Genomic DNA, 13951 nt, shown 5'->3' on the forward strand with positions numbered 1-13951 from the left:
ACCTCAGGTATACCCACAGGGTTGCCGAAGGCCAGGGGGATCGTGCCGCTGGGAGTGGACAAGTTCCGGCCCTTCGGCGGACGCGGAGGATGGTTGGCCGGCCCGTAGTTGGCAGTTCCCCGAATACCACCACACGCTCTATATGGATCTCGGATCCGTCAGACGGCGCGGGATAAGCCCCGGAGCAGGAGATTCCGCAGAGAGCGGCAGCCCTACCGAAGTCATCAAGCATGAGGCTGAAGCCACTGCACCCTCCCTGACGCCTGCAATGGCGATGCCCAATGGCGCCGGAGTAGGGGCGGCCGGTGCCGCGGAGGCCATGGAAACCACGGAGACTGAAGAGGTGGAGAATGTAACCAAGAAGAGGAAGACGGGAGCGGGAAGTAGAGGTGTTGCAAACTTGACGCCGGAGCAGCTGGCGAAGAAAAGAGCAAATGGTGAGTGTTTGCCATATCTCTTTTCTACCCCCCTTTGTTCGCCGTATATGGCGTCAGCCTTTTTGGCTTCTATTCTCTGTTCTAATCATGACTTCAATGATACACTTATTGGGACAAGGCAATTTTGCTGGTTGGCCGTTTCTTATGCATACAACCTTCCTTTTTGTCAAAGCTTTTTGTCAAAACACCCTTCCCTCGGTATTAGCGTATGACTAACATATGTGGCCCTCCTCTTCGTTGTACAGACCGCGAAGCGCAACGTGCCATCCGAGAGAGGACAAAGAACCAGATTGAGAGGCTCGAGCGCCGCATCCATGAGCTTGAAGCTCAAAAACCGTATCAGGACCTCCAGGTGGTGGTACGGGCCAAGGAGGCGATAGAGGCAGAAAATGCTGAGATCAAAAGACGGCTGGCCAGCATTATTGGCATGCTGCAGCCTTTGGTTGGGCCAAGTAAGTAGCAGTCTTGAAACTGTATTTATATTTGTGTCCATGTATATATACAGTAATTCGGTGAATCTAACAAGAGCAGATATGCCTAGCATCAACCCTGCACTCCCATACGCCACACCACCCATTCCTGTGACGACGACAACAACAACAAGCAACATTGCCTACCACCCTGCAGCATCCACAAGTTCTGCATCTCCGGCAGGAGGAATGACTGAGCCCATTCGCCATGTTGCCCAGCCGCCGCTGCAGAGCTGGCAAAGCGGCGGCAGCAGTACGCCGCCAGCGCCGCGACAGGCTAGTGTTGCCGATGCCGTCGACGAAGGCACCCAGGCCCTATTAGAGCGTCAAGGCCAATCGCTTCGGCACGGCTTGGACTTTGAGCAGGGCCGCTTTGATCTAAACGCCCTGGTTGACTCTACTCAGGCCATACCAAAGCTACAGAGGGGCCTCAACGGAGCACAAGACACGGGTGAATACCGCCACGTCCCCATGAAACATGACTGGACACAAGTGAATCGGGACTATGCACCGCAGGCCCGGCCTGTGCCTACATGGGAGTCACCCATTCCCATTCCACCGGCTGCTACCGATTCAACTCCGGCAATAGCACCACCCCTTGGCATTACTCGGCAGAGTTCAGTCACTAGCCAGCCAGCGCCTGGCTCCGGTCCGGCCCCTGACGCCAGCATTCCTATTATTCCACCTGTTCCTTATCCTGACACACGAGCTGCTGTCCCAGAAACTCTGCTCCAGTTCACACGTCCCCTGCGCAATTGCAGTCCTACCTGTCCGCTTGACGCTCTGCTTCTCGATTTTCTCAGCGAGCGGCAACAGCGTGCTGCTGAAGGCTACCAGCCGCATGAGGTGTCTGGCCCGCGGTATCCATCTGTTTCTTCTCTTCTCAATCCAGAGAATAGCAAATACAGCCACCCAGTGTCTAGGGTTTTCACAGACATCCTTACCAAATTCCCCGAAGTGTCTGGCCTCCCCGAAAAGGTGTCCATTCTATATGTAATGTTTCTTTTCATGCGATGGCAGATCTATCCAACAAAAGAAAACTTGGACCGTTTGCCAGAATGGATCCGTCCATTGCCTTGCCAGTATGAGATAGCGCATGCCGCTTGGATGGATTTCATGCCATACCCGGCGATGAGAGAGAGGGTAATTAAAGCTGAGAACCCCGAGCTCTTTTACTTTGACAATTTCTTTCTTCCGTTTACATCCACCTTTACCGTCTCTTGGCCTTATGAAGAGGCACATACTTTACTACGAAACCCTGACTCGGATGAGATTATGATTAACCCGGTGTTTGAGAGCCACATGCGCAACTTGGATAATTGGAAGCTAGGGAGGTTGTTCGCCGAGTCTTTTCCCATGTTGGCTGATACGTGTCAGTTTTGGCCCGAGGCAGATGGACAAGGAGGAACTAAATGATGCTTTATAATCAAATAAAAGGAGGTAGAACATGAGATCCAAGAGAGAAAACAGAAGGACAACTGTTGAGAAAACATTCTTTAGATCGCAGCATCAGCATTACTCCGGTGTTGGAGGACAACTCATTTGGCTTTTGAGATGAATATTTGGAGTGCGTCCGATCATCTGGATTGCACATATTACGACACGTATGCGTTATAGCGTGGTTAAGCTATTTACTGCATCGTTCGAACATAATGTTAATTTCGTTACATGGATTCATACAAGCTCCCTAGCGGGCTTATACTATCAAGCATGTCTGTCCGTCTGCCTGTCTGTAAATGTGTAGCAAAGTAGAGTAAAATAGACAAGACGACATATCAATAACCATAACCGTTCCCTCAAAGGAGAACAAGATAATCATTTTTTCCCATTCCTTCCCGTTGTGCGCCGTTATTCGTAGCTCATTTCGCATATGCCTGGCGCCCTTATGTAACCCTTTTTGGCAAACCCGTCCTTCGGTAACAACAGTATTGTTGTTGCATCGTATCAAATCAGTATCAAACGGTGTAAAGCGTGTATCCTTTGTGAAGCAAATTCGGGAACCAGAAACACCAAATCCGTCCCTTCCAAATCGTACCTAAACAAAAAAGGGATTTCCCGTGCTGATCCTGACATGGAAAAAAAAAAAATAAATAAAAAATAAACAAACAAGAAAATTCTCAGAAATAGTACCTTGGACAAGCAAATCGACATCAAATCGGTGCAAATATATCCCCAGGAAGAAAAGACAAAGTGAAAGGGGCTCATTCGTCGTCAGAATCATTACCTGGCGCGAACCCGAATTTCTTCAAGAACAGGCCCTCAGCCACATACAAACTCGGCAATTTCTCTCCCGGCAACGTCTGGAACATCATGGCCTTTACGGGATTCCCCGTCCGAAGGCTCTCCAGGGCCTTGCCCGAGCGCACAGCGCGGCCAGAGCTGAGGGAGAAGAGCTTAACGGTGCCGTTGTCCTGCGCCGAGGCCACGAGGTTGAGCTCCGTGGATACGTCCCAGCCGATTTGAAAGTACGACTCGTTCTTGTAGTCTGGGAATTCGAGCAGCGGAGAGGAGGTGATTAGGCCACGGGGGCCTTTCTTGTCAGATCGGAAGTAGCGCATGTCGTACATGGACATCCGGTTCTGCAGACCGGCAACCAGGACCTGGTGGGAGTTGATGCTGCGGACGTGAGCAATGGACGACCCGTACTTAACAAAGCTCCATCCGGCGGCCGGTGCTCTGAGATCAGTAATCCAGAGGCGATGCTGCCGGCCGCCCGCAAGCAATATGTTGTGGTTACCGACTTGGAAATCTTGAGAGAAGATCTCCTGAGGGCCAAAGTATGTCCTGCGGCCAGGGTAATCGATCCTTGCATCATGGCCGTAGTTGGGCGGAGTCGCTGTTTGAGTGATCCAGCTAGGAGTCTCATTGAGATGAATGCGTTGGATTCCCTTGTTCGTTCCCACCACGCAGAGGAGGTTAGAGGAGGCAGGAGCAGGCGTACTCTGGTTGACACCCCAGTTCCAGTTCTGTGAGAAGTCATTCATGATATTGCGGTAGCTATTAACTATTATTGCGGTGTCAGTGAAATGTTCAAACAAGGGATAGGTGAACACTGGAGGGTGTCTTTCCAAGAGAAGAAGCCCAAAAGGAGACAAGACAAGAGAGGGGGGGACATACTTTCGCCTAGGGCCCAATGCAGTCCAAGGTCAGGTGAAGTTTCCATTGGAGGAGTAAAAACACAGAGTGAACGGTTTTCGCCGTATTGTTTCGAAGTGAGGAGAACCTTGTTAGTCGGCTGATGATATTTGATGGATGACATCTGAGGACAGTAAATCATCTCATAGTGGGGTTTTCCCGATTGGCGGATAGAAGCTGATCTGGTCTTCAGGCTGTGCCAGCTGTCAGTATCATAACTCGGCCAATGAGAGTAGAGATGAATAGGAAGACAGGGACATACTTTTCGTTTTCATCCGTCTCAATGTAAATTCCCATCAACAACTCGTCGTCAAAACCTAAAATCAGACTCGTTAGCATATGCTTATCGATCCATTCTTCATACTCAATTCATCGATAAGTACCAAAAATGAAAGAGACTTACTCGAATATGCTATAGCCGACTCCGTGCCACACTCCTTCCCACTGACATAAAAACACGGCATATGCGGATGCGTCTCATAATTCAAACTGATCTCAAACGCAACACTCCCCTTGTCAGTCAATCCCCGAGCCCACATAGCAGCAGCCATGTCCCCGTTCTCAAGCCTCCCCCGACCAGCCTCAGCAGTCCTCGGGCTCCCCATCTCGCGCGCAAGCAGTCCCGAGGCAGCAGCATCATGAATTAAGACATTGCGCTTAACAGAGTTCTTAATGAGCTCCTCCTCCTTGGACGCTTCCTCGGCGGCTTGAGATTCGAGTTTGCGCCGCTTGACTGAGGCAGAGGACCACTTCGCTGAGGCGGGTGCGGTGTGAGATTTTTCTATTGCGAAATATCTCTTCTTCTCCGCATCTGCATCTCAAAAGTTTAGCTGATAAATAATCTATGCAAAGGTATGAAGAACGTAAAGGAAGGATAAAGAAATCGCACCGTAGTAATAGCCTGGTAACTCTGCAGGAGTGCTACTCATGGCGACCTCAAAAAGAGAGATGCGATTAGTCCGTGCCCAAAGTGAATTTCGTATATCAACTCAATGGGAAAAAAGAAAGAAGAAATCAAAAATCAAGACAGCTTGGGGCAAGAAGTCTGTTGATTCTCATGCAAAAGAATTTTGATTCAGTGGTTGAAGAAATCTTGCTTCTGTTGCGAAGGAAACAGTCTTGATTTATTTTGATGGTCGTCGTTTGGGCCTCTGAAGAGGCAACTGGCCTAGAAGTATGCGGGTCACGTGATGCGCTGAGGTCCAACCTTTGCATGTGGACATCTCTAGAAATTTTTATCAAGAGCATTAGATGCTTCATGGATACTGGATCAGTTATTTAGAAACATTTCATTTTCGTCAACTATCAACTCATAACTCGCCCATCCTCAAAGCATAAATCAATTGTTCACATAAGACATTTGCCGACATAACATCAAACTTCACCAGACACATCAAGGTGACATTATTTTACTTTGTCTTCATTAGCTGTCTATCAGACCATCATAGGGTATGAAAAGTTGCCTCTCATCCACTTCAGACGAGTCCATCTTCAGATACGACTCATACAGTACATTTAAACATTTAAAACTGAAACATGCAAGCCAACTAGCCTGCGGGTATGTAATAGAGTGTATTTACTGAGACTTTTCGTGCTGGGTAGAAACACGCTGCAGAGAAACAACTGGAAAGAGAGTTAGCAACTGTGCGTCTTATAAAGAGGAGTAGATGTAAAAACTTACCAAAATCTTCCAAAGATCGCTGCTTCTGGTTCTGCTTAGGAGACTTGCCGTGCATGAGGTTGTCAAAGCCAGTGCTTCCCTGGAGGAAGTAGTAGAGACCACCCATGATGGCGAAGATACCGAAGGAGAAGATCCAGATACGAACAACAGCGACAATGCTGGTCTGCTCGCCAATGAACCAACCAAAGACACAGAAGAGGGTGGCAATGATATCGACGACCAGGATGGCACCGCTGAGCTGCCAAGAAGGAATGGAAGACCAGAAGGGACCGTTGGCACGGGTGATGAAGATCAGCCAGTTCTCAGTGAGGGAAATCTCAAGGAAGATAACCTCATCGATGTTACCGAAGTTCTGGACGATACCACCGTTCTTGCCACCAGCGTACATGGTGGTGAGGGCAATCCAGGTACCGACAGCGAGAACGGTTCCGAGGAGAACGGACATACCCCAGAGCTTGGGAAGGTTCCACTTGACGGGAGTCTGGGAGTAAGGGGCGTTATCGTAAGCAATGGCCAGGGTGGCAATATCGGCGAAAATGGCAATGAAGACGACCAGCTCAATGTTCAGGGAACGGTTGAGGATGGCAATCCAGAGACCAAGGAAGATCTCCATGTGCAGGGACAGAGCGATACGGTAGACAACGTAAGCGTACATGCGGTGGAAAATCTGGCGAGAAGTCTTGAGAGCGTCAATGATGGCACCGAGACCGGGGGCAAGGAAAACGATATCGGCAGCGGAACGAGCAGCATCGGAAGCACCCTCGACAGCAATACCAGTATCAGCCTTCTTCAGGGAGGGAGCATCGTTGACACCGTCACCAGTCATGGCAACGAGGTAGCCACGCTGCTGGAGAATCTCGACGACAGAGTACTTGTGCTGGGGGAAAACTTCAGCGAAACCATCGGCAGCCTCGACGAAATCGTAAACCTCAGAGCCGGGCATGTCACCACCGCCACCAAGACCGAGACGCTCAGCGTTGTAGACGTTGGTTCCGAGACCGAGCTGGCGAGAAGTCTCACGAGCGATGCCGACGGCATCACCAGTCAACATCTTGATGGACAGACCGAGGTTCTTGGCTTCGTTGATAGTGCGGGCAGTGTCGTGACGAGGGGGGTCAGAGCAGGGCATAATTCCGAGAATCTCCCAAGCACCCTCACCACGCTTGCGGGCAACACCAAGAGAACGGAAACCACGGGTAGCGAACTCAGCGACGCAGTTCTTGTAGGCCTTGTCAATGTCCTCGGGGATGGGGTGGTCCTCCTCGACGGTCTTGAGAACGAAAAGAGGGGCACCCTTGACACAGGTGATGCGCTCGCCCTGGGGAGACTCGACAACAGCGGTGACCTTCTTGGAGACGGGATCGAAGGGGTGGAAGTCAATGACCTTGTACTTGGACAGGACGCTCTTGGCACGGGGGTAGAACTTGAGGGACTTGAGGAAAGCCTTGTCAATGGCATCGATACCCTTCTTCTTGCGGGAAGCGGCCAAGCAGGCAGTAAGCATCAGGTCATCGGGGTCAACGCCCTGGACGGTGTAGGGCTCAGAGAGAGAGAGCTTGTTCTTGGTCAAAGTACCAGTCTTGTCAGAGCAGAGAATCTCGACACCAGCAAGGGACTCGATGGCAGAGAGCTTCTGGACGATGGCCTGCTTCTTGGCGAGGTAGGCGGCACCGACAGCCATGGTGGTGGTAACGACGGCGGGAAGACCGACGGGGACACCGACAATGGTGATGGCCAGGGTGAAGCGCAGGATGTCGACAATGCCGTTGGAGCGGTAGAAGGAAGAAATCCAGACAACGAGCAGGGTCAGGATGACGAGGACCAGCAGAATTGTACCAATGCCGTTGAGAACCTCAGTGAAGTGACCAGTGCCACCAGCGGACTGAGAGACGAGAGCAGCGGCGCGACCGACGAAGGTGTTGTCACCGGTAGCGGTAACGACCAGGAAGGCCTCACCACGCTTGACGGCGGAGGAAGCATAGCAGGAGTCGCCCTTGTGCTTGTCGACGGCGAGAGACTCACCAGTGATGGCGGACTGATCGACCTGGAGGAAAGCACCCTCGGTAACGATGCGACCATCGGCGGGAATGATGGTACCCTCCTCAACCTGCAGAATATCACCAGGGACGACCTCGGGGGCCTCGATCTCCTTCAGGGTACCGTCACGGAGGACAACAGCCTTAAGAGCGAGGGTCTTCTTGAGTTCTTCGACGATGGAACCAGCCTGGAATTCCTGAATGAAACCAACACAGGCGTTGAGCAACAGAAGACCGCAGATGACACCGAAATCGACCCAGTCCTGAAGACCGGCAGCCAGAACGGCAGCAGCCTATTGATAGTGTGGTCAGCATATGGCGTATTCGTAACGAATAAGGGTGCTTTTTGCGTATCGGCGATCGACGGCGCCGGTTGGGATATGAGTGGAGCGGGTGACATCTTATTGAGTGGACCGGCATTCTTTGGCCCCCCCACATGCATAATTTTCTCGAGCGCAGGGAAACGGAGTGCAGATCAGCTCAGCGAGGCCAATTGAACCAATCAGCGCAGAAGCCGTGCGAAGCTCGTGTGGAGCCGCCAATCTAGACCCCAAGAGCCAAGCGCGGAAGAGCGAAAAAAAGAAAAAACAAGGCAATTGGAGGGAATCGCTGGCCGCGTCGGGGGAACGCGGCTTGCTGATAAGTTGCAAGAGGGTGTGGTGGTGGTGTTGGTGAGAGTGCTGACCAGAACAAATCATGGCAGTGAATGTTGAAACCACGCAATTGGATGCCGATTGAAACGCAGAGTGCGGAAAAAGCAGGAAAAAAGAAAAAACTCACCTCCATGACGAACTGAATGGGACCAATGAAGAAGGAAAGGAACTTGAGAACCAAGTTCTCCTTCTCCTCCTTCATCTGGTTAAGACCGTACTTGCGACGGCGAGCGACAACCTCGCTCTCGGTCAGACCGAGACGGCTGTCAGTTTGGAGCATGTCCTCGGGAACGACACGTCCAGTGGCAGGGTTGGCATCCTCATCCTCATCTTCCTCAAAGGCGTGGCCATCCTCGGACTCGAGATCCTCAATCAAGGCATCAATATCCTCATCTTCCTCCTCCTCTTCAGCGGGAGCATCCTTCTTGGGAGGGATGGCCTCAGTGGGAGGCTGGGCGCGCTTCTCGTCGAAGTTGCCCGATTCGATATTTGTATCCAGCGCGGGTGCGCCGACGGCTTTATCGTCCGCCATGGCGAAGTATTATTAACGTGTTTGAGACGCTTGTGATGTGTATGTTGACGGTGCTGATTATAATGGAAAGGAAGAGTTCTAGGTTGCGAGAGAAGCTGACAAGTCTAGAAATGCCGCGGGGTCCCTCAATTGGTATGCAGGTGACGCTTGGGGGGCGGGAATGCTGAAAGCGAAAAGAGGATTGATTATTATTATTAGGGGAAAATAGTAAGTCGGGGGAGAGGGAGGAGGATAAGGGAGAAAAAAGTGTTGATTTTTTTTCACACCACACGAAGAGAGGCTTGGGGGACACTTTAACTCAACGCATTCGTGGGTGAAGAGAAGAAAAGGAAAGGAAAGCTAAGTCGAGGTCGGGGAGAGAGCTTCTATTTCAATGAATGGCTCGACGAAGCAAGCAGGCGCCATGCGAGCGTCCTTGGGCCAGGCACGGCGAAGACTGGGGCACGCCATGGCGGTGCTAGGGCGAAAGCGGTACCCTGGAGTACAAGGCACGAAGCCGTCGGCCGTACGAGCAGCGGCCAGGCGCGCACGGTGTGGCCGCTAGCCCGGTACGTACCGCTGCCATCCCTGCGACCTTTGTCAGGCCCCATGTCTGGAGCTTGGCTGGCCGAGAACTGGTATTGCCAGGTAGCGGTACCCCGGTCCGGGACTGTGCTGTACCGCATGTACCTCATGTACCTCAGCATTTTCCAGGGACGGGACTTGGCTGGCCATGGGCAAAGTCAAAGCAGAAGGATGAAGAAGAAAAAAGCACCTGTGCATGGTTCTCTCGGCTTGGCGCAAGAAAAGCACGGAGCGCCCACCCAGGCGGCCGAACGAGCGAGCGAGCGAACAGCCAGCTGTCCAAGAGCCTTGCCTTGGTCCACCGCCCCCTGGCCGTCGATACATCACAGCTCGGATTTTGCCATACGAAGCCAGCGGGCCTCGAGCTGTTCGCTACCGGATGGAGAAGCGGGCTCTGCTGCCGTCTGGTCTGGTGCCGCATGTACGTGTACAGCTCTCGTGTATAGTAAATGTCGGTGGCAGAGCTGGACCTCACCGCACTCAGCTGTTCAACGCCTCCAAGCGTCTATCTACCTACCTAATTTCACCACGGGCGGAGTCTCTGCTCTCTGGGTACTCACGTCCTCGACTCTACTACTACGTACAATTCCCTGCTAGCCCAGCCGGCGGGCCTTGGCGGAGACGGCGCACCCTTTCGGAAATGCCTTTGACGCTGGCTGGGTGACTGCTAGCGAGACACTGGACTGGACCGTGCTACGTCTGGATGGACTTGCACAATAGCCTGCCCCTGTGTTGTTGTTTACGTCTGGTTTGTTTGCCTCTGCCCCCTTGCCCTGCGAGGTACGGCAGTACATCTTTATCGCCCACCACCTAAACACCTAACCCATTGATGCTTGTACTGTACCTACCCAGGTACTAAGTAGTGCACATCAGCATGAAGGCGTTCCGGTTGCTCATCAATGTACTTGGCACACGCTACTATAGGCGGTGTCTCTCTTCGTCACAGGTACTCGTACAGACTGCCTGGTGCGCATTGGCCGTGCCGCTAGAGGCTGATAACGCAAATCCAGGACGATGGAGGCTCTCGTAAAACGTTTCGAGTGCCGGCGCCTTGCCGCTGCTGGTGCGGTGCGCCAATTCATTTTCAGTGTTACAGCTAGTACAGGTTAAAGTCCTCAATATCACTGAGCAGCGGTGCGTGCTAGCAGAAAGCAAGGACTGCAGTTGGGGAGCATTACACGTATCGCGCCGTTGCAATTGCCCCGAATGCAAGGCCGGAATGAACCGCATGTGCATTGATGCCATAAATAAGATTCGCGTCGAATCTTACTTTACTTACAGTAGCATCAAAGGCAGCAAATTGATAATATCACTAAGCTACAGTGCAAGCTCAGGTGGGCGAAACCCCCAAAACAAAGCCTTGCCGTTCCCATAAACTTAATGCTCAACTCTACTTGCAATATCCGCCTCTAACACCCTCTCCCGCTACGGAGCACCACCGCTACTGCTACCATTACGGGCCACTACCGCCGCCAAAACACCTCATACAATGGAGCTGGAGGCTGTTAGCCCGGGGGAAATGGCCCCAGAGGGAAGACGCCCTCCATTTTTCTTGGTCTTGAAATTTCTTTCCCGTCTCCTCTGGTTTCATTTGGCGTCCTGGCGCTGGTGTTTCTTGGCCGTGTTTTCACTACTTTTTTGTACACGGCAGCCAAGAACTTTGCCCACCTGTACTCGACCTTTGTCTTTTCGCTGAGGCATTTTCTCCTTGCCTCGCTTCCCATGATGACAACAACGCTGGCCCTCCCTTTCGAGCACTCGTACTAGAGCTGTCCTAGTGGACTGTGGACTCTTCGCGCGGCGGTCAGCGAAAAGCAACAAAGCACGGACGGCCCTTTTCGCGAACCGCACCTTGCTGATGATCTGTGGGCATTTCTGGAGCCAACCCCCTTGGTTACGGCTGGGGGCCCAGGCCCTTTGACGTTGCGCTGGTGGCTTTTTTTCCTCGATTGCAAGACGATACGGTACGCTTATCCGGTTTTTCTTGGTATTTGCCCAGGCCTGCGCTGTTCTCATCACGACGTCGCCTTTTTTTTTTTTTTTTCTTTTGCGTGCACCTACCACCCGAAAAAAGGTAGCCGTGACAATGGATTGAATTTTCGTCGACCCGTGTTAGTCCCAACTCTCGTGTACTTGCACGCAGTGGACCCAAAGGCGACTAAAGCAGGTACCTGCATTTACCGCAATCTCCCTCTGCATTCTTGCGTACCCCCGTGGGGACGCCAGGACGGAGCTGGATTCCGCGTGTTTTCTTTGGCTGTTCTATGTACTTGTAGGTGCAAGTGCAGGACGGAGCACATGCAACGACACGACTCCTGGTCACCGCCAACTTCGCGATGGGCTGGCAATGGCGGTAAAAACGGAGCTCGCTCTCGACGGCAGTTTGTGCATAAGCTGCTGGTCCTGGACCTGTATGTACATGTACAGTACGGAGTTCTCGTACGAACGCTGTCGACGTTTCGCTCGCCCAACCACCTGCATTTTCGTCCCATGCGCTCTCGTACTGTACCGTATCTATTCTGCCAGCTGTTTTGTTCGCTTCGTTGCTGCCGGTTCAAGGTGATCAATGCGGCAATGCCTCCGGCAGTGTGCCGTTCCAGGAACTAATAGCGCCAACCAATGCGGCCTTATCAGAGCCTGGCTTTCTTCACATGGTCGCTCCATTTCCATCGAAACCTGAAATGTTGAATTACGGAGAGTGCCAATAGGCTGCTGCTATTCTAGTGGCCAGCAGGCCAATGTCCATCCGGACGGCGCTTCCGCTAGCACGCGTCTCTGCCAGAGCTTACTCATGATGCCTGCCCTCTGTGATGTGACTGTTTCATTTCATTTCACCAGCCGTGCATCATTTCCTCTCATATAGAGTGTAAGTGTGTGTACGTGTGTGTGTGCGAGTGCGAGTGTGATGTGAATCCGTCCTCGTAGCGCCAGGATGGGGGCAGACAACATCAGTGCGCTCCCTAGAGTACGAGTACCATGGTCGATCCTGAGACTTGTCTACAACTGCAACAAAACAGCCACATGCCATGTTATTTTTGGTCTATTTTCTGTCTGTTGTTGTCTTATTAAAATGAGCTGTTACCAGGATTGCCCATCCAGCTGCTCTGAGCGCATTCTTGCGACACCTGTCTCGCCAAGTCCCTTGTCTCAGCGAGAACGGCATCTTGGGAATGCTTCCGCCGCCCCCCATGACGAAGCCGCCCGACCAGGCAGGCAGGGAACGGATTTGCTTCGGCAGATCGTCTCCGTGGAAAGAAGCCACGCCAAGGCCCTGCTTGTTGCTGCGAGCTCGCACGTTCACTCCCTGCGCTTTCGGCGGTTTGGGCTTTGATTCCCTGCCTCGTCAAACCTCCATGTCATCGGAATCGCTAGTTGTGGTGCCGAAGGGGGGGCCAGGATTAGCACCGATTTTACCTGTGTGTTTGTACATTGACGAGTAGCTTGTAGGACAGCCGACCCTTGGAGAGAGTAGCTCTGCCTTTTTTTGCTGGTGGGTGGTATTCACGGCCATTGGCTGGATGCTAAGATAACATGGAATTAAATACAGGTACCAGGTAGGTAAGCATAAGATGAATAAGGAGCACCGGTATTAGTGCGCATTACGATGCTCTAGTGCCAGGTAATTATCGCAATTATACGGAGTAGTACATGTACCTATTTACAGAGTTTCGTAGCATCGAGTGCTTGTCGAGTTCATCCGAGGGCGCAGCTGTACCTGTAGGACGTCGAGCGAGACTGATTGGATCAATCGGAGTTGAGATGCATCTGCAGCAACCGTTAGTTAGTGCTCCTACGTGTGTTGGTGTGCATCAATGCCACCACTAGTGGCGACAGCAGCAGCAGCATCATCGTCATCGCCATCATCATCGACCAGAATCTTCGCTCAACCCGTTCAATCACACACGGCAGCCTGTCACCAGCCATCATCTCCCGTCCATCGTGCATGGCCCCGGATGCAGCCATCATTGGATCTCCTTGCCGCTAGCCGTAAAACGCGCCGCTATATCAAGGCCCCGACCAGTCGCCGCTGGTGGTGGCTTGCCTCGGGAAAACGCCGCGGCTTCAGAAGCTCCCAAACAGCGGCTTTTCTAGCGGCTTTCCAGCGGCCCCAAGGCCTAGGAGCACCGCACCGTATGCCACACTGGCCCCACGCAGGGCCGGCTTGTACCCTCAGGTCAACGGCGCCCAACAGCTACTAGGTACAGAGCACGGCTGAGGCGAGAGACTTTTTTCTTTTTGCTGCTGATACTCTTATGCCTCAAACTCTGTGTTTTCCGTGGCACGCTAGCCCAAAGGAGCCTGCGAAACATGGCACTTGGGTGAAATTACTGTTGGTGTCCCTTGGCGATTTGTGTTTTGGCTTCTGGCCCCAGCAGTTATGCGCAGAGGCGTCTTGCTTATCTGGCGTTGGGCTGTTTATCACGCAGGCGAGCTGGCGTCGTT

The 13951-nt window shown here is 52.4% G+C and overlaps 3 protein-coding genes across 3 annotated transcripts; 1 reads left to right on the forward strand and 2 right to left on the reverse strand.

Moving 5' to 3' along the window:
* Nucleotides 1-346: 346 nt before the first annotated feature.
* TRIVIDRAFT_114675 (uncharacterized protein) lies at nucleotides 347-2278 on the forward strand (the record flags this gene model as incomplete). Its single annotated transcript, XM_014094722.1, has 3 exons — nucleotides 347-473; nucleotides 683-893; nucleotides 964-2278. Coding segments are annotated over 3 exons (1653 nt in total), but the record flags the coding sequence as incomplete, so codon positions are not given.
* A 280-nt stretch (nucleotides 2279-2558) lies between these two features.
* Nucleotides 2559-4971, reverse strand: TRIVIDRAFT_232441 (uncharacterized protein; the record flags this gene model as incomplete). The annotated part of the gene is made up of 5 exons (XM_014094723.1): nucleotides 2559-3911; nucleotides 4025-4236; nucleotides 4305-4359; nucleotides 4446-4853; nucleotides 4932-4971. 5 exons carry the CDS (start codon nucleotides 4969-4971, stop codon nucleotides 3109-3111), a joined length of 1518 nt encoding a protein of 505 aa, XP_013950198.1.
* A 347-nt stretch (nucleotides 4972-5318) lies between these two features.
* Nucleotides 5319-9203, reverse strand: TRIVIDRAFT_74915 (uncharacterized protein; the record flags this gene model as incomplete). The annotated part of the gene is made up of 3 exons (XM_014094724.1): nucleotides 5319-5665; nucleotides 5724-8052; nucleotides 8540-9203. 3 exons carry the CDS (start codon nucleotides 8942-8944, stop codon nucleotides 5619-5621), a joined length of 2781 nt encoding a protein of 926 aa, XP_013950199.1.
* Between the last annotated feature and the right edge of the window lie 4748 nt (nucleotides 9204-13951).

This window comes from Trichoderma virens (assembly GCF_000170995.1).
Source record: "Trichoderma virens Gv29-8 chromosome Unknown TRIVIscaffold_91, whole genome shotgun sequence".
Taxonomy (NCBI): Eukaryota; Fungi; Ascomycota; class Sordariomycetes; order Hypocreales; family Hypocreaceae; genus Trichoderma; species Trichoderma virens.